General features: G+C 36.8%; 2 protein-coding genes across 28 annotated transcripts; one reads left to right on the top strand and one right to left on the bottom strand.

The window, feature by feature from the left end:
• Positions 1-437: 437 nt before the first annotated feature.
• On the bottom strand, positions 438-18,784 carry LOC120081295 (glycosyltransferase-like KOBITO 1). Of its 27 annotated transcripts, XR_016530724.1 has the most exons (15): positions 18,311-18,784; positions 17,874-18,023; positions 17,720-17,772; positions 16,499-16,607; positions 16,254-16,388; positions 16,064-16,108; positions 15,223-15,410; positions 9,913-10,054; positions 9,390-9,436; positions 9,232-9,319; positions 8,443-8,511; positions 5,855-7,733; positions 5,408-5,788; positions 1,829-5,309; positions 1,290-1,480 (listed from the first exon to the last, which is right to left on the bottom strand). XR_016530724.1 is itself a non-coding variant. In XM_090315643.1 (12 exons), exons 1-11 carry the CDS (start codon positions 18,656-18,658, stop codon positions 8,446-8,448), a joined length of 1,371 nt encoding a protein of 456 aa, XP_090171769.1. In that variant the 5' UTR covers positions 18,659-18,784; the 3' UTR covers positions 438-930; positions 8,443-8,445. The 27 variants fall into 27 exon arrangements, 10 of the variants coding, with proteins under 10 accessions (XP_090171769.1, XP_038891966.1, XP_038891968.1 ...); XR_016530723.1 differs by having other exon boundaries at positions 1,829-5,788; XR_016530718.1 differs by lacking the exons at positions 1,829-5,309; positions 5,408-5,788; positions 5,855-7,733 and adding an exon at positions 438-938 and having other exon boundaries at positions 1,045-1,480; positions 8,443-8,494.
• Positions 474-842, top strand: LOC120081297 (uncharacterized). Its single transcript, XM_039036044.2, has one exon. The coding sequence runs from the start codon at positions 474-476 to the stop codon at positions 687-689; it is 216 nt and encodes a 71-aa protein (XP_038891972.1). The 3' UTR covers positions 690-842.
• Positions 18,785-19,465: the final 681 nt, after the last annotated feature.

Below are 19,465 nucleotides of genomic sequence, written 5' to 3'. Positions count from 1 at the left end.
TTAATTGAGTTATACCTAGGTTAGTGAAAAGATGTGAAGAGCTTGAAAAAAAACGTGTAAAATAAGAAACCAACCATGTAACAACTTGAAACTTTGAAAACAATGAACAAAAGAAATTATTTTAACCTAATAAGTAAAGCTGCAAAAGAATATTTTGGAGGCAGCCATGAGGATGAAATCATGGAGCAAAGAGAAGGAATAAGAAGTTCAAAAAGCATTTAAAAATCCAGCTGTCCATTTGAATGGCTGTCTCTGTCTGAAAAAGTGACCGTTGAAGCTTCAACGTTAAGCTGACCGTTGGATGGAATTTCGAGGATATATATCAAACATAAAGCCTTCAAACATACACAAAAAAAATACCTTCAAGAATAAGCCTAGTTCCTTCGTCTTCTCCTTTATTCTGTATATAATCTCATCTCACACACTTTCTTCATTCCATTCAACTTTATCTCTTTCTTTGCTTGTGATCAGATATGGGTTTGGTGGTGGTGATTTCTCTGCCATTGATTTTCTTCTGCTTGTTGCTCGGTTTCGGGTGTTACTTTCTAGGCCGAGCGAAAGGGAGACAAGACATACGGACTAATGCGCAGATATTCGGTGTGCCCACGCCACCCCCTGGTAGCGGTGCAGCTCATTCACCATCTTCACAGCAGCCGGTTTTCAAACCTGATAATTCCACCAATGTTTGATTAGTAATCAGATCTAAGTTCAATTCTTCACTGTACTGTTTGTTTACCTACTGCAAAAGCCGAATTGGCTCACATGGTTCTTTTTTCTGTGTGTAAATTCTGTACTATTCAGTTTAAACTTCAATACTCTATGGATGAATCGTTTTCCAGTTATTGCCCGTCCTACAAGTTTTTGTGCATTCAATCAAATGAACTGTCCTTCGAAATTGGCCACCATGATGATTCCTTAATCCTTCTGCAGCTGCAATGCTTGATTAAAAGAACTCCATAAATAATATTGGTATTGAGATGAAAGAACAAAATAACATACTCGAAAGCGATTGCATAATTTCACAATTGGCACAATGTATTATACAATGAAGAAAGAATAGTTGTTTATCTGCTGTTCTTTTCTCACTCCTAGCAAGCCTTGGTAGCTAAGGTATTGTATGAAGGAAGTAAACGACAATCCACACCACAAACTGGAGACCAAGCGGCTGTTTTACAACAATCAAGTGTACCTCCTACCAGGTTTAGAGTTGTTTCGTAGTCTCTATTCCTGGAGGAGATTGCGGTGGGACGGCGGATTCATGCTGCTGCTCATCAGCTTCAATTGCTTGGTACTTCCTTGCAGTTGCTTGGTACTTTTTACTTCTGCCTAGCCTCCTAGATGGAAGAGATCGAGATGCAACGGCTTTGCTCGAGTTACTGCTAGTGATGGATGATAAAAATTTCTCCTTTGATTGAGTTTTAGAAGCAGATGCAATAACAGAATCGAAGACACCACTCTCCCTTAAACCCTGTGCAATCACCTGAACCAAAAAGAGACGGGAGAATTTTCAAACTGAGCGCAATATGTAGATACTAATCCAAGGTCACTAGGCATCTGAACACCTATTTTTTTTTTTTTGGAAAATTTTACAAAAGGACCCAAAAACCAAAAACTTTTCTACCAATGACCATTTCGAACTTTTCTACTATTGACTTTTTTCCCATGTGAAATTCCAAAATTACCCCAGTTTTAAAAAATCTTCAGAAGATCAAAGCCTTCCACGGAAAATTTCACAAAATGGCCGAAAAACCAAAACTTTTCTACCAATGACTTTTCCTAAAAACTTTTCTACCAGTGACCTTTTGTCCATGAAAAATTCCAAAATTACCCCCAGTTTTAAAAAGCCTTCAGACCATTTGATATCCGCGCGCCTCTACGAATACTTTACCACGATAGGTTCCTTCATTTCCTTCATTTCAAAGCATTTCTTTTCAAAAATTTGCCTCTCAAATTTGCTCCTGTTTTCTCTCTAAACTTTCGTCGAGAACCCCTCGCAGGTTTCTCGCCAGTCGTCTCTACGCACTTGCCATCATCGTCATCTGAAAGGTATAAGACTCTTCTCTTTGGAGAATGCATGTTGATATTCGAGGTTTGACTATTTTTTAGAGTTTAATCATGTATTTCATCGTAATCGATCGTTGAGAGAATACTAAGCGATCGGTAGAAAATACTAAGCAAGCGTTTAGAGAATATTAAGTGAGCGTTTAAATATTATTAAGCGATCGGATAAAGATTACTAAATGATCGAATAGAGAATACTAAGCAATCGTTTAGATATTTATTGTGTGATCGTTTAGGTTTATATCGTGTGATCGTTTAAGTTTATATCGTGCGATCGTTTAGCTAACTGTTACGTGATCGTTTAGATATTTATTGTGTGGTCATTTAGCTAATTGTTACACGATCGTTTAGATATCTCGTTGGACGTTCTCATTACAGTATATATTATTTTGATTATTATTATTTAAAATTATTAAAAAATATATTCGGGGCGGGGATACCGTCCCCGTCCCCGTCCCATTCCCATCTCCGGTTGGGGACCCGTTTTTTATCCTTGGTCAAACCGGGGATTTCCCACCCCGGGGCAGGGACCCGACTCCACGGAGATTTTTGTCAACCCTGCTTATCGCGCTAGAGAGTACGAATTGGTGTTCACACGAAGGTCGCCGAAAGGATGATATGCTATTGTTAGGACATATGACGAGGCACTTAAGCTTGCAAATCCAGGTAAGATATTTGAGGTTGAAGTAGAGAACGAGTAATACTTTGAGTACGTCTTCATGGCACTTGGTCAGTGTATTGGGGGTTTTTTGAACTGCATCCGCCCAGTAATCGTTGTTGATGGGATCCGTTTGCACGAGAAATACAAAGGTGTGTTGTTAATAGCAACGTGTATTGATGACAGTAATAACATATATCTTATCACTTTCAGTATTGTAGATGGTGAGAACGATGCATCATGGACTGGTTTATGACTCATTTGAAGGCTTCGATAGGAAACATTCTGAATTTAATGATTATATCAGATCAACACATCCCAGTTGCAAAGGCTGTTACAAGTATATTCCATGATGCATTTCATGCTCTATGTATGTACCATATTTGGAACAATTTCGTTAACAAATTCAAGAATAAGGACATAATCCCACACTTCTACCTAGCAGCGAAAGCTTATAGAATGTTTGAGTTCCAAATGTATTAGGCTAAGCTCCATCAATATCCTGGGGTGTGACGGCCTATCTTGAGGAGGTTGGATTACAACGGTGGGCAAGGGTTTATCAAGTGCATTGTAGGTATGACAAGATGACGAAAAATATAGTAGACCCTATGTATTTGTCGTGCCTCCTTTCCATTAGAAGGTATCCTGACGGTTTGACGTCGACCTACACTTGCTACCTTTCGTGATGGTATAAGTTCAAAATCTTCAAAATCTGTACTTTGACTCCATTCTTGTCTATGTTCAACTGGGAAGATTGGTTCAGCATAAGCAGTAAGCACACACCCAACGGTAAACCATTTTGCACATAATATTTGAACATACCTACAAGGGTTTATCATACCTACAATGGACTTGATAAACCCTTGCCCACCGTTGTAATCCAACCTCCTCAAGATAGGCATCTTGAGGAGGTTAGATTACAACGGTGGGTAAGGGTTTATCAAGTCCATTGTAGGTATGACAAGATGACGAAAAAATATAGTAGAATGCCTCAGTGGAGTGTTGAAAGATGCACGAGAACTACCAATCACAAAGCTATTAGAGCATATCCGCGGTGGCTATAAGGTTGGTTCTATATCCGACGTATAAATGCAATGGCATGCACAAAAATTGTAACTGATTAAACAATGAGTATTCTTAAGGAATCGAAATTGATGTCTAGAACATAGTGTTTCCCCGGTGGATATGCATATAATTAATGTGAATGATGGATATTTTGTGGTTGGTTGATCTTCGTTCACGGACATATACTTATATGGAGTTTAATTGCGTTGAGATCTCGTGCTCCCATGCAATATCAGCAACAACTCTTAGAAACATTAATGTTCAAATATATGTGCAAAATGGTTTACCATTGAGTGCGTGCTTGCTGCTTATGTTGAACCAATCTTCCCAGTTGGACATAGACAAGAATGGAGTCGAAGTACAGATTTTGAAGATTTTGAACTTATACCACCACAAAAGGTAGCAAGTGTAGGTCAACATCAAACCTGGAAAGGAGCCACGACAAATACATAGGTATACACGATCTAGTCAGAGAGGACATAACAAGAAAACGTACAGACAAACATCGATAACACCTGCATTGGCCCATCTATAATTTCTATGCGTGATCGCTTAGTTATTTGTGCACAATCACTTAGTTAATTATGCATCATTGTTTAGATTTTTATTAAACGATCGTTTAATGTTCTAAACGATCGGTTAGAATTTTCTAAACGTTCGTTTACATATTTTTGAACGATCTTACACATATTCTTAAATGATCTTTTAGTTAGTTTGGGCGATTACTTAGTTATTTATTTTCTTAGTTATATATAGTCAAACATCAATTCTATTTCCATAAATATTTATTTGCCCACAACTGGGCAACATACTGTTTCCTATACAATTCCATATTAGTCTGTGTTAAGTCAACCCTATTAGCACCAGTTACACAGTATTCTACAAATTTAGCACAAAAAATGTCACAGTCTAGAGACTTGCCCTCTTGGAGGGTCACCTTCGATCTCTTCACTTTCCATTGCCCGTACTTGAACATCTTATATTGTTTGTCAAATTTGACAAAAATCAACATCGAAGGTATACTCTGACCACAAGCTTGAGGTAACCATCAAGTATGTCGCCATCGATGTAGTTCGGCATGGAGTCAAATATAAAGATTGTGCACCTCTCTAGATCGATGGCCAGCATAAGCTAGTGTTGTTTGATGTTTGATTGGCCCAAATACGAAGTCAACATCTGTCCACGCTGGCTTGTATTCTTCATACTGTCCAAGCACGTAGTCAATAAAGAAGTGAGAGTTCGCCCAAAACCTCATGTGTGCTTCATGATCCAACCAGCTTGCCATTTTACCACCTTCCATTTCAATACCTCCTGACTGGATCTTAGAAGTAATACCTTCTAGCTCTATCCAAGCTTCCTAGGACAGGCAAGATGGTAAATACATGGTTGAGTGAAGAATAGTTTTAACAAATATGTGAAATTTCCATATCGTGAAGCTCGAGTCAATCATCGTGAATCGATACTTGCACAAGTCAGGTTTTGAGTGCAACTTCTAATGCATGTGCATCAAAAGGAGATCCATAGTCTGATCCAACAAAAAAAATATATATAAGTCATTTGTGCGATAGCTTAAGAAACTTCTGAACGATTGATCTTGGTTAATGAATAAACAGAAATACTCACGTCTCCAAGCACCCATGTGTTCTGCTCAAGCATTTTGAAGAAATCCTTGGTCTTGAAGGTTGTATACAATCGTCCACTCCTCGTTTTTGGTTTTAGGATGGCTTTTCCATCTTTTGTATGCGTTCCACAGAACATTTGGGACTGGGAAGCATGGGTCATAGGAACTAACGGTCCTTATGGGGAAGTCAGGTACAGGGACCAAGGGGTTGGGATTGAGTGTGGCCGATTGAAGCTAAGAAGATTGGGGCTGAGGAGATTGTGGCTGAGAAGATTGGGACTGAGAAGATTGAGGCTGAGAATCTCCTGTCTTCCCCCTTTTCACCAACTTAGGTGTGAACTTGGCTGGTTTTTCCTTTTCCAAAGCTCTCGATCAATTTTTTCCTATATTTTAATTATAAATCAGTGACAGTACAATATTAAGAAAACTAATTCATGCAATAGTCGAACCTCAACTTCAGTAGCATCCTTCTGAGTTGATGTCCCCACAACCTTGGCTGAATCCGCAATGAAATGCCCCTAAGACTAAACGCTTGAGTAGGGAGTTCATTGACATCACTAATTGTCCCAACTGGTTGTTCATTGACTAGTTGTTCACTGACATGTTCTTCTACATCGGTATGAGGGGTATCTTCTACACTGTGAGTTTATTGGTGGGTACCTTGGGGATCTTCTGCATCGGTCTGAGGGGGATCATCATTATTACGAGGTCCCTCATTATTGTTACTATCACCATTATTATCATCACGAGGTCCCTCATTATCATACCTCTCATCATGATGAGTCCTTGTATTATTATTATCCTGAACAAATCAAACAAACTATTCTGTCAAGGGAGGTAATCGATCGTTTAAAAATATGTAAACGATCATCTAGAAAATCTAAACGATCGTTTAATATGATCTAAACAATCGTGAAAGAATATTTAACTTATCGTCTATAAAATATAACCGATCGTTTAGATAGTCTTAAACAATCATTTAGATTATCTAAACAACCGTTTAGATTTTCTAAACAATCGTCCATTTGGGAATATCTAAACGACTGTACAGAAATGCATGCCCCATTCAGACGATGGACCATCATCTTTATTTCGTTCAATTGTTGGCCCATCAGATGATGTTGGACAATAAATGTATCTCCCATCTGACGGACCATGGTAGTCAAGTTCGCCAAATCTTTACGAACTTCTTTAGTTTCCTCCCTAAGAATCTTGTATGATTTGGAATGAGATGTCTTGAGGACTTTTGTTCCCTACGTGGTTCCGACACTATTGGGTTAGCCTGAACCGGCATACGTGATTCTGGCTCTATACCTTGCACATTTACAGAGTTTTCTACATGGGGTTCATGCTCTTCGTGCCCCCCAAAGGACTCATGAGTGTTGATGGAGTGTTCAACCCCTTCAATCCTTCTTGCTCCAACAACAAGAACCACATTAAGTCCTTCCAAGTGGTCCTTCTTGTACCTTATCTCCTCTGTGCTAGGTACAAGTCTCGACACAACAATAATCTGTACGTAAACAAATGAGCAAGTCAAAATGCATGAAACTATAAACAAATGAGCAAGTCAGAAGTGATCGATTACTTACTTTTCTTGGGTGAAAAACTTTATTGCTCAATGATTTATAAGGTGGAGCACAAGAACAAGTTCATCTAAGAATTATAGGAATTTCAAGCTTGCTGACTTTGGTGGCTATGAACTTACTTGATGTGGATAAAATTTCGTAAGCCCAAACCTACGATATGGAAACTTTGATACACGTACATAACACACAAGTTCAATATATATTAAAGTGAATCAGAAACAAAAGTACATATCTGGAAAGCAAGTACGAATCCCTTTATATAGTAATGTGAGGCATGGTGATCACCTTCTGCTTTCTTTGAATCATATGTCTCATTCCCACGCATGATAGTCTTCATATTATTCAATGTATGTCGATAAAAGAGAGAAGACCAGTCGTAATGTACGAAGATGTCGTGGTCATCGACAATCCCAAATATATTCACATGGAACTGGGTTTTTTGTCTTTTCCAATCATCACCGTTTTAATAAACAGTGCCAATGCAATCTTGACAGCATCTTCGTCATTAGTAAAATTGATGTTCTCGAATGCAGTCTCCACATCCTTGCAAGATCTATCCTTTCTATTTGGGTCCTTCGGTCCAAGAATGAGTTCTCGCAGCCTTTCAACGCTTGTTTCTCTTTCCACTATTTCCCTGGTCGGCCACAACTCAGTTATCAAGTTAAAATTCTCTTGGGAGAATGTTACCTTCTTCCCTAGAATGTTGAATGATATAACGTCTGGGTTTGCATCTGCTACCTCCCTTAACAGAAAATGGTGCAAAAATTGTCCATTAAAAATAATATTTATATCCAACAATGGACCAAAGGTCATTTTCCTATACAGTCTCATTTGTTCTTCTGTTAACTTATTCTTAATCACAAGGGCAATTTTGTGGACTTGACAAGCAACTGTAGTAGGAAAATATTTCTCAATAGAGACGGTCATCTTACCAATTTGACAATCGTGTACTTTACAAGAAAATCTAAACGATCACATAACAAAAACTAAACGATCGCATGATGATAACTAACCGATCACATAACAGATATCTAAACGATCGCGTAACAGTTAGCTAAACGATCGTACGATATAAACCTAAACGATCATACAATAAATATCTAAACGATCGCGTAACAGTTAGCTAAACGTCGCACGATATAAACCTAAACGATCACACGATATAAATCTAAACGATCACACGATATAAACATAAACGATCACACGATAAATATCTAAACGATCGCTTAGTATTCTGATATTCTCTATTCGATCGCTTAGTAATCTCTATCTGATCGTTTAGTAATATCTAAAAGCTCTCTTAATATTCTCTCAACGCTCGCTTAGTATTCTCTATCTGGTCGTTTAGTATTCTTTCAATGATCGATTACGAACGAATACACAATTAAACCCTAAAAGATAGTCAAACCTTGAATATCAACATACATTCTTCAAGGAGAAGAGTCTCATACCTTTCAAATGACGACGACGGTGGCAAGTGCGTAGAGACGACCGGCAAGTAACCTGTGAGGAGTTATCGGCTGAAGTTCGAAGAGAAAACGGGAGCAAATTTGAGAGAAAATTTTTCGAAGAGAAATGCTTTGAGAAGGAAATGAAGGGACCTATCATTGTAAAATTTTCATAAGGCTTTTTAAAATTGGGGGTAATTGAAATTTCGCATGTGCAAAAAGTCAATGGTTGAAAAAGTTTTAGAAAGAGGTCATTGGTAGAAAAGTTTTTTAATTTTGAGTCATTTTGTGAAATTTTCCAATATAATCGAGGTGGAATATGACGTTATAATTATGAGTGAGGTAAGGATTCAAACCAACTTAAAAGGGAAAAGATCATTGATATCTTAGCTATGCTCATGTCGGATATCAGCACTTGCACTTCACTTACATCAGTGCTTATCCTCTTTAGTTCCCAAAAACTAAACTTTGGAGTTTGGACAATCCAGATTCTGACTGATTCTGACAGGATATCTGGATGTCCCCAAAGCCAATTCGCCAGTTCTACTGTAGACCTATATAACTTTCTCTATCATGAACTTCTAAATCCTCATTCCCTAGGCAGTTCAAGCTATAAGAAAATAGGGTAAAAACATAAATAATGGGAAAGCTATTATTACAAAAACCCAATGCTTCGGACACTTTATGAAAATAGTTTTCCAAAGTGAACTTTGTAACTGAATTGTTTTAATAAACAAAGGACTTTTTAACTCTTTCTAATTTGTCAATACAGACATCAAATAAAAGTCTTACCATAGGAGCATTAATTCGTGTTAAAATCCCCTTCCTCAACAACTTGATTTTTACATCTTTGTCACCCCACACTACGTGTTCTCGGTACCTAGTAAAGAAGCAAATCTATCACATCCAAAACATAAATAGAGAAAATATTTTCTTCATAAAGAGAATACCAGTTCATCATTTCCTCCTGGGTTGCAGTAGATGCCACTATGAATGCCTGCAAGATATATAGTTGGTCATACATTTAAAAATGATGGGACGGGGTCATCAAAAAGTAAAACATAAAAGAAACTCCAAGTTCTCGATGACTTCTTTCTACCATTGGAAATTTGTTCTCAAATATAGGAAATTTTGGACCAATATAGTGTACACACAAAAAAGAAAAGAAAATTAAACAATTACCTCATGCAAAGTGGCACTAAGAAAGGGGATAAAAGTTGTTCAATTATCTCATGGAAATAACTTGTCGTTACTCAGAATGAAAAAGAGTAGTTTTACTAGCAATCCATAACCACTTCTTTAATTTATAGCACAGCATATATAAGCAGTAACTAATGAAAATATCTCTACATCCACATCAAATTAAAATATTGGTTCAAACTGCTTTATGACTGTTGCATAACCCTGTTCAAGAAGCTTTTGTTGTGGACAGAAGATTATATGTTAAACAAGATCAGGAAAAACTGAACTCACAGCTCTATCGAATTCCAACATGAAGCATCTTTTAACATCATCTTTGGTAGGTTTACAGCTGCAGCGGTCACGTCTAGAGGTCAAATCAGAATATTTTGCATATGTGTAGTGTAATACGGCAGCTTCCTCCAATTTAATCTCACTGGAAGATATTTAACCGCGAACATATTATTTCTCTTAGGAGGAAAGGACTTCTTAAATAGAAGAAATATCCAAGTACAAATAAGGAAAGAATAAAAATCAGCAAATATAATACAATAAATACAATATAAAATTTCTTAATAAAGGAAATAATCAACACTCCTCCTCAAGCTGGTTTGAAGATATCATTCATGGCCAGTTTGTCAATCAACTTGTTAAACTGCCACTTTGGAAGACCTTTAGTTAATACATCCGCAATTTGTTCTGCTGTCAGAAGAAAGAGAATGCATATTATTCATGCATCCATCTCTTCTCCTTTATGAAGTGTTTATCAACTTCAATATGTTTTATCCTATCATGAAGGATTGGATTGTGGGCAACGAAAATTGCTGACTTGTTATCACAATAAATGCGTATCGGCGTTTTAGGAAAGAAATTCAATTCTTCCAATAGTCTTCTTATCCATATACCCTCACAAATAACATGGGCTAATGCCCTAAATTCTGCTTCAGCACTACTTCTTGCAACCACACTTTGTTTTTTACTTTGCCAAGTAACCAGATTTCCTCCAATAAAAGCGCAATAATCCGAAATGGATCTTCTATTAGTTGTGCTAAATGCCCAATCAGCATCAGTGTAAACCTCAATATTTAGGTGGTCATGCATCGTGAATAATATATCTTTTCCTAGGGTACCTTTCAAATATCTCAAGATTTTATAAACTACTTCAAAGCAGACTGACCCGAGGGCATGCATGAATTGGCTTACCACACTAAATGCGAAAGCAATGTCAGGACGTGTGTGAGAGAGGTATATAAGCCTCCCCACAAGTCTCTGGTACTTTTCTTTTTCTTTTACCTCTTTTTCAGTTGCAGCTACCAATTTTAAATTTTGCTCAATAGGAGTCTCTGCTATCTTGCAACCAAGTAAATCTGTCTCATTCAGTAGGTCAAGAATATACTTCCTCTGGTTGACAAGAATACCACTTTTAGACCTGGCAAACTCCATATCTAGGAAATACTTTGAGGTTCCCAGGTCCTTAATTTGAAAATCATTAGCAAGATTTTTCTTCAAGATATTTAGTCCTGTCTCATCATTACCTGTAAGAATGATATCATCAACATACACTATCAAAACTACCAACTTACCACTTCCAGTATGTTTATAGAACATAGTATAATCAGCTTGACTTTGACTGAATCCATAGCTTGTGACTACCTTTCCAAACCGTTCAAACCATGCTCTAGGAGATTGTTTGAGCCTGTATAATGATTTCTTTAACTTACATACTTTGTTAATCCCAAGATCTACCTCAAAACCAGGTCGCAAGTCCATAAAAACCTCGTCTTCAAGATCCCCCCATTGAGAAATGCACTCTTGACATCAAGTTGATAAAAAGGCCAATCAAAATTAACTGTAACAGACAACAGGATTCTAATAGAATTAATTTTAGCTACTAGAACAAATGTTTCTTGATAATCAATGCCATAGGTCTAAGTGAACCCCTTGGCAACCAATCTGACCTTGTACCTTTCAATACCACTATCAGCTTTACATTTTACGGTGAACACCCATTTGCATCCCACTGTTTTCTTATCTTTTGGCAGTTCAACCATGTCTCATGTGCAATTTTGTTTCAGCGCATTAATCCCTTCCATCACTGCTAATTTCCAATTAAAATCATTTAAGGCTTCCTGTATATTCCTAGGAACAAATAGGTTGGTTATTTTGGATGTGAAGGCTTTATGACAGTCGGACAATCTATGGTAAGAAAGATGGTTTTCAATGGGACATTTGGTGCATTTGCGAGTACCTTTCCTATGGGCAATTGGAATATCAAGATCAGAGACATCAGGTAAAGGATTAGGAGATGAAGAACTAGGAGAAATAGGAGTAGAGTGTCTAATACCTGAATCTTCAAGATCATTCATCAGAGTATTTGATTGGTCCTGTGATAAGTCAATTGTCTGATCTCGAACTCTGAGTCAAGTTTCTTCTAGTATAAACTTGAAGTTCAGGATTTCGACTTGTAGAGTCATTTTGTGGTATTTCTCCCCCTGAAGAAGAACTCTCCATACTTGGCATCAAAGGACTAGAACTCATAATTTCAAGACCACTAATGTTTGGGAGAGATAGAGTGTCCTAAAATTATCTTCAAGGTTAGATGTCTCCCCTAAAGAGAATTTGGGCCAAAAAAAGGTTGATCTTCCAAAAAAGACACATCCATACTCTCAAAATACTCGTTGGTCAAAGGAGCAAAACATTTGTAAGCCTTCTTATGAGAGACAGCCCACAAAAATGCATTTAGTGGCTCGAGGATCAAATTCAAGAAAGTGGAGAAGTATGGACATAAACAGTACACCCAAACAATTTAATTGGTAAATCAAAAAACAGTCGGTTATTAGAAAGAAAAAAAACTCATTGAAGTGATTCAAAGGAGTTTTAAAATTCAAAACCTTAGACGGCATTTGATTGATCAGATATGTAGCGGTAAGAACGGCATCGCCCCACAAATATTTTGGAACATTCATAGAGAACATAAGGGCACGAGCAACTTCAAGTAAGTGTCTATTCTTTCACTCAGCAATGTCATTCTGCTGCAGCGTATCACGACACGTAGCTTGATGAAAAATACCCTTATCTTGCAAAAAATTGGTTAATTGTTCATTGAAATATTCAGTACCGTTATCAGAGTGAAGAATTCGAATTTTAGTTTGAAATTGAATCTGGATCATATTGTAAGAACGAACAAACACCTCTTTTATTTCAGACTTTTGTGTTAACAAATAAAGCCAAGTTAACCGAGTAAGGTCAACTATAAAGGTAACAAACCAACGCTTACCACTATGAGTTAAGACTTTAGACGGACCGCAAACATCAGTGTGAATTAAGGAAAAAGGTGATGAAGCCTTGTACGATTTAAGCAAATAGGTGGATCAATGATGTTTGGCAAAAATGCAACTCTCACAATGAAAAATTGAACAATCAAATCCTTTAAATAAATCGGGAAACAGATGCTTTAAATAAAAGAAATTTGGATGTCCTAATCTACGATGCCAAAGCATTATAGTTTCTTTAACAGAAGAAGAACAAACACTACTCAGGCCCTGAACTTTTTTATGGCTAGCTGAAACTTCATCAAAATAATAGAGACCATCAATCATCCTAGCACGTCCAATCGTCCCCCCGAGTCCTGATCCTGAAAGATACAATGAGTTCCACAAAAGATAACACGACAATTGGCATCCTTAGAGATTTTACTAACAGACAACAAATTACAAGCTAATTTTGGAACATGAAGGACAGAACGTAACACAAGTTTTGTAGATAAAGGAATAGTTCCTTTTCCTGCAATAGAGGTGAAGCTACCATCGGCAATGCGAATTTTTTCATTGCAATACACAGGAGAATATGATTCAAAAAAGCAACAAGAACTGGTCATATGATCAGAGGCTCCAGAATCTATAATCCACGGAGATGAATTAGGGCAAGAGAGAGTTTGAGGACAGGTACCTGATTGTGCCAAGGAAACACTAGGATTACCAGATGATGAATTGTTCTTTAGCAGCTTCAGAATTTGATTAATTTGCTCTTTGTTAAACGGGTTGGAGTCTTCAACATTAGCATGAGAGGTATGCTTATGGGAATTTCGCTTACCTTGCTTAGAATTTATCCAATTTGCAGGTTAAGTTTTCCATGAAGTTTCCAACAAGTTTCACGTGTATGTCGAGGTTTGTTGTTGTGGTCACACCAGACACGAGGCTTTTCATGTGGCTTACTGGATTGATCAGAAGCCTTCTTTGCAATATTTCCAGTCACCAACACAGAGCATTCGACTGAATCAATAGGTTTTTTGCAAATCATAACATTTCTGTGACTTTCTTCCCTGCGAACTTCAGAAAAAATATCATTAATAGTCGAAAGAGTAGTTTTTCCAAACATTCTACCTCTAACTTCATCAAACTCAACATTGAGTCCGGCAAGGAATTTATAAATATGATCATCTTCAACAGTTTTCCTATAGTGCTTTTGGTCCTCTGTAGACTTTCACTCATACGTATCAAAGAGGTCCAGATCTTGCCAAATCCTTTTTAAGGAGAGAAAGTATGGTGTAACTGAGTTAGTTCCTTTTCGTATATCACCCAATTTCAAGTATTAGTTCATTGTCGTATATCACCCAATTTCAAGTTCAACTCAAACACTTGTGACTAGTTGTCCAAATCAGAATACATCTGAGTTATACTATCCAATAATTCCTTGACAGTAGTGTAACACATGTAGTTACAACCTATGTCTTCAACCATGGAATTGACAAGCCAAGTCATAACCATGGAGTTTTTAGTGTCCCACCCGGAAAATGGAGGGTCATCGGAACTAGGGACAGTTTTTTCTCCCGTGATGTAACCAATCTTCCCTTGTCCACAAATATACATCTGAACACTTGGGACCAACGAAGAAAATTATCCCCATTAAGTCGAATGGTAGTTATTTGGACAGTGGGACCGGTTGGATGGATATGATAGTCGAAAATTTTAGCATTAGGTGCCTTAGTGTCTGACATATTGCTGAAGAAGCAAAGACCCAAAAATAAAAGCAATAGATTTGGAAAAAAAAACACACCAAAAAGAGGCTAAACAAGTATCAAACAGAGGCTAAACAGAGCTGAAAAGATCTAGAAAAAACACACCAAAAAGAGGCCGAATGCCAGCGACAGACGGCGGCAACGAACGGCAGGACAGACCCAAGAAAACGTGAAACAACCCCAGAAAAAATTCGCAAAAAAAAAGACTGAGACGTGGCGTCCGGCGGAGGGGCGATCGACCGATGGTAGAGAGCGCGACGTCCGGCGGTGGAGTGGCATAGAGTGGCGGCTGGTGTGTGACGACCGCCGGCTGCGGCAACAGATAATTAGGGTTTTTTTAGGTTTTCAGAAAATTAGGGTTTTTAGGGTTTCAGAAAACTTTGCTGCTCTGATACCAAGTGGAAAAATACAATTTCTCTCTTATTTCTCTTAGAAGGAAAGGGCTTCTTAAATAGAAAAATACCCAAGTACAAATAAGGAAAGAATAAAAATTAACAAGTATGATACAATAAATACTATATAAAATTTCTTAATAAAGGAAATAATCAACATATCCCAAAACCTCAAGTTCACAGTAAAAAACTTACTTTGGGGTTTTCATGTAATTATGCCATCTATGTGCACCATTGGGGCGAAGATGATCTTGAATTCGAGCAGCTGATTTCCCATTTCCATAAGTCAAAAAGTAATTTGGGTTACCACGAGTTGATTCTTTGTACATGCCAAAATATGTATCCTTGGGCAGGTGGTCAAAGTTTTTCTTGAACATCGAGACCTGAGTTCATAAAAAGAGTAGTCTTAAAATAGTAGGTGCATATTAATAACAAGCACTAACTAATGCTTTGCACAAGTTTCATCTTGATATACAAAAACAAAATACCAGACTCATTATAATTAAATGCTTCCTCTGTCTCTCTCTCTCTCTCTCTCTCTCTCTCTCTATATATATATATATATATATATATATATATACACACAACAAACAAACAACACAAATTTTGAAATGATTTAAAATTTGACCTTCTAAAGATTTTAATTATTCTAAACTGGGAGTTCAGCAACAGCTCCATGAACTTTCATAGTTTCTATCTATTCAAGAAAACCAATGTCAATAAGAAGAACGAGATAATAAAAGCATGCAGATTTTAAAGAAGAAAAACCGGCGGCATATATGCCGGTGGCAACGGAAAAGAAAAAAATATACATACACAAATATATATATACAAAAGATAATTACGTGTTCCATATATCATCAAGCAATAGAAACCAATTTTGCCCAACTATAGTAGTTGCATGCAGATTCTAAATTGCAATGTTTGTACAGCCCTTTACAAATGCAAGAGCAAATCATGGTGGATAAGAAATTGAAATTTCCAGCCAAACAGCTCAAATAAGTAAAATAATAAAATGGATAGTGAAAGAAACTACCTCAGTAAAAGGTTCCTTTATATCATCCCTTTCAACACTGCTTTCCTATGTAACACCAACGTTACAATTAGATTTCGGCTCACCACAATGTGGAAATGCAGAAGAAAATTAATGTTGACAAGTTCAAGTAGCTTCACCATTTCACAACAAAAAAAAAATTGCAAAACAAAAAGATAGTGCGAACACATACATAATTAGGAAAAATAACCATATCAACATTTCCAGGCACATCAAGCAGCAACTGCCTCAAGGAGTACTCCTGAGCACCGACTGGATGTACCAACTCATCAGTATCAAGATGAATTATCCAATCCATGCCAGCATCCTAATATTTAAAAAGGAGAGAGAAGAAACTAAACAGCACAAGTTAGTAGTCATACATTAGAGAATAAGTTAGCAACACAGTAATGCCCATAAGAAGAACATTTACCATACCCTTGCCATAATGATGGCCATCTCCATATTGAGAGATTGCTTCACAAATAGTTCATAATTGCAAGGTTTGTAAAAGAAACCAGAAAGCCATGTTTCATTCCAGATCCGACTGAGGATAGCAAAAAGAAACCAGACATCCACATTGAAAAACGAGTTAAGAAAGAATGGTATAAAACATTAATAATAATAACAATTCTCTTAAATAAATATGATCATGATTTCCCCCTCTATAGAAAGACAGCCTTCACTTGCCTATCCTAAGGCTAAATTGGTGCTATATATGCGGATATTCGGAGGAGCTGGATCACCTATTTGCCCACTGAAGGTCCTAATAGCTGGTGCAAGCTTCTCATTCTTAATATTTCCATTACAAATCTTCCTAGGAGAACTAAGGCAATTAGCACCAACCACTGTGAGGCCCCAGATTTTGTTTCCATTCTGTCTAATGCAACCTTCGCTCCTTTTTTTTTTTCTTTTTTTGGAAATTTTGGCTCAGAAGTAACAATAGACATGTTAAGGATTGAAGTTGTAGAAATACTTGGGATTGAGCAAAGTTTGAGTCTTCTAGTTGGAGCTCTCTTATTAAAACTTCTATAATTATGGTTCATTTTTGACAAATGCCGATTGAAGTTTTATTGTTTACTTCTTCACTTCAAGATTTCCTTTTCCATTGCACTTATCATGCATCAACAAAAAAAAGTTTGTGTATATTGTGTCTGTGTGTCCGTATTTGTGATAATGATTTAAAAAGAAATGTTATATCAGGACTCAAAAACAGATAATGATGTAAGCGACCTTCTAATCTTCATACTCATAAAAAATTGCATAAACTTATGTTCCATGAAACAAAAGTGTACCCGAGTTGGTTCAGACTTGGTTTTTTATTAATTAATACCAGCATCAAATAAAAAACGGAAATTGACTACTATAAAACCAAATCAAATGTCAAAGACTGGTCAAAATTAACAGAAATGACTCAGCTTGATTGGTTTCGTCAATCCTACAAGTGGTTCAGTTTTCATTTACACCCTTATTAGAGAAAATGATCGACAACTAATAGCACATCTTACAATAACTAGGTTCTAGAACTTCCAGTCAAGATACTATGACATTTCTAAAGAAAATCGAAGAAATGAGCACTTCCTTAGCCCTTCCATTCCCCTATATGAAATTGCTTCTGATATATTTTATTGTCAAAAAAAAATGGCAGAGGTTTTACACCTTTTTGCCTGCTGCTCCTCTAACTCTTTTGTTCTGAATATCAACTTCACTCCCTGAAAAGCCATGTCAAATTCATGCTTAATAAGTGCCAAAAAACTCAAATACAATGAAGATTGGCTCCAACTAGGGGTAACTAGAGAGCAATTGAACTCACAGGAATTGACTCCAAAACTCTAGTCACATCAGGAGATGCAGCTTTGCCCTCCACAAAAAGAAGGAAGGTTGAAACTCCAATGACCTTGTGATAGAACATCCAGGGCAAGATTTGCTCTAATCCTGCTGACGTACTTGTTGTAATGCATATCTACCAGCGAGAGGAAGAAAGAAAGAAGTACTCGTTTCCATCAAAATCAGCATAAAGAAGCCTCAAAATTCCCATCAGAAAATAAGAATTGTTATCTCAAACAAACTCCTTTCCCCTTCTCATCAGCCATCATAAGACAAACAAAACAACCACTTTCATAATCATTTCCCAATTCTTAGCTCCATTCCACATACCAATTAATTACTAACACAACTCATAAATCAACTTCATGACACTAAGTAAAAGCGAAATTCCATAGAAGAAGAAGAAGAAAAAGAGCATTAGACCTTGGGCTTCAAATTTGATCCGCGATCGAACTTCCAGTCCTGATAGTACGGGAACGAGGGCGAAACACTCCGACCAAGATTGAGGCAATCAGAGGCAGAAGGCGTGGAGTGGCGCGAAATCGGGGAGAGTGGCGAGGATTCCATGCCGGGGAACTGGTAGGAACCCGGCGGAGACCAACGGGTGGCGGGGTCGGTGAGTCCGCCGCGCCACTGGAGGACGAAAGCAAGGAATGCGAGAGTGAGAGGGAGGAAGGTTAGAAGAAGAAGGAGTCTGGAAGTTGAGGATGAAGAAGACGACTGAGTATGGCGAAGTGGAGTCTGCAAGTGATTGTAGTTTGGATTCGGCATGGCCGCCGGCGAAGATCCTTCGGAATTCCGGTTGTAACTCTCCGATGGCCGAAAAAATGACAAAAATGATTTTTGGTTTTATATATTATTATCAATTATGGTATGCAACTTTAACAACGTTACTTTATGGGAAAAATAAGTTTGATTTCGTGTTTTTAACCTATGTTTGAAAAACAAGTTTTTAAGTTTTTTTTACGATGAAAATTATGTAAGCGTAGTAAATGTTGGTTATATAATTAGATTTATGTCTCTTATTAAATTCTCACTTTAAATTTAAACCACCAATCTATCAAATTAATTCACATTTCCCATCTAAATTTATTCACAAGAAATTAATTTATCTAAAAATTATTAACAAAAAATTACACAAAAAAACTCAATTACTCTTATGCCCTTATTAAATTCTCACTCTCAATTTCAACAACCAACCTATCAAATTAATTCACCAAAAATTCTCCACCTAAATTTATTCACAAAAAATTAATTTATCCAAAAATCATTAACAAAAAAATATTCACACAAAAAAATTCTTCACCAAATTTAATTTGTTTACAACCACAAAAAGTTCTCTTCACCAAATTATCTCCGTAACAAAATTCGTCAAAGTCCAAAACTTGTATTTCACAAAGTTATAATTTTGTACACTCCATAATAAAGTATGTATTTCATTTTGTATGTATTCAATGGTTCAATAATTTATGGAGAAATTGACAAAAATAAATGACATTTTTTTAATTTGATTTATGTTTGTTTTGTTGATTGTTTCTTTTTTTTATAATGCCCATTTGACATTTCATATTTTTATAA

This window comes from Benincasa hispida, chromosome 7, assembly GCF_027475165.1.
Source record: "Benincasa hispida cultivar pf3 chromosome 7, pf3_genome.v1.1, whole genome shotgun sequence".
NCBI classification, from domain to species: Eukaryota; Viridiplantae; Streptophyta; class Magnoliopsida; order Cucurbitales; family Cucurbitaceae; genus Benincasa; species Benincasa hispida.
The sequence above is the reverse complement of the archived record's forward strand: the minus strand, read 5'-3'. Positions and strand labels throughout refer to the sequence as shown.

Bases quoted from the DNA above. Each gene is read 5' to 3' on its own strand.
- LOC120081295 (XM_039036036.2), bottom strand. From the start codon at position 18,658: ATGCCGAATCCAAACTACAATCACTTGCAGACTCCACTTCGCCATACT. The intron at 16,389-16,498 runs GTATGGTAAATG...TTTAAATATTAG, and splicing joins TGGCCATCATTATGGCAAGG to GATGCTGGCATGGATTGGAT. The intron at 16,109-16,253 runs GTATGTGTTCGC...GGTGTTACATAG, and splicing joins TGGTTATTTTTCCTAATTAT to GAAAGCAGTGTTGAAAGGGA.
- LOC120081297 (XM_039036044.2), top strand. From the start codon at position 474: ATGGGTTTGGTGGTGGTGATTTCTCTGCCATTGATTTTCTTCTGCTTG.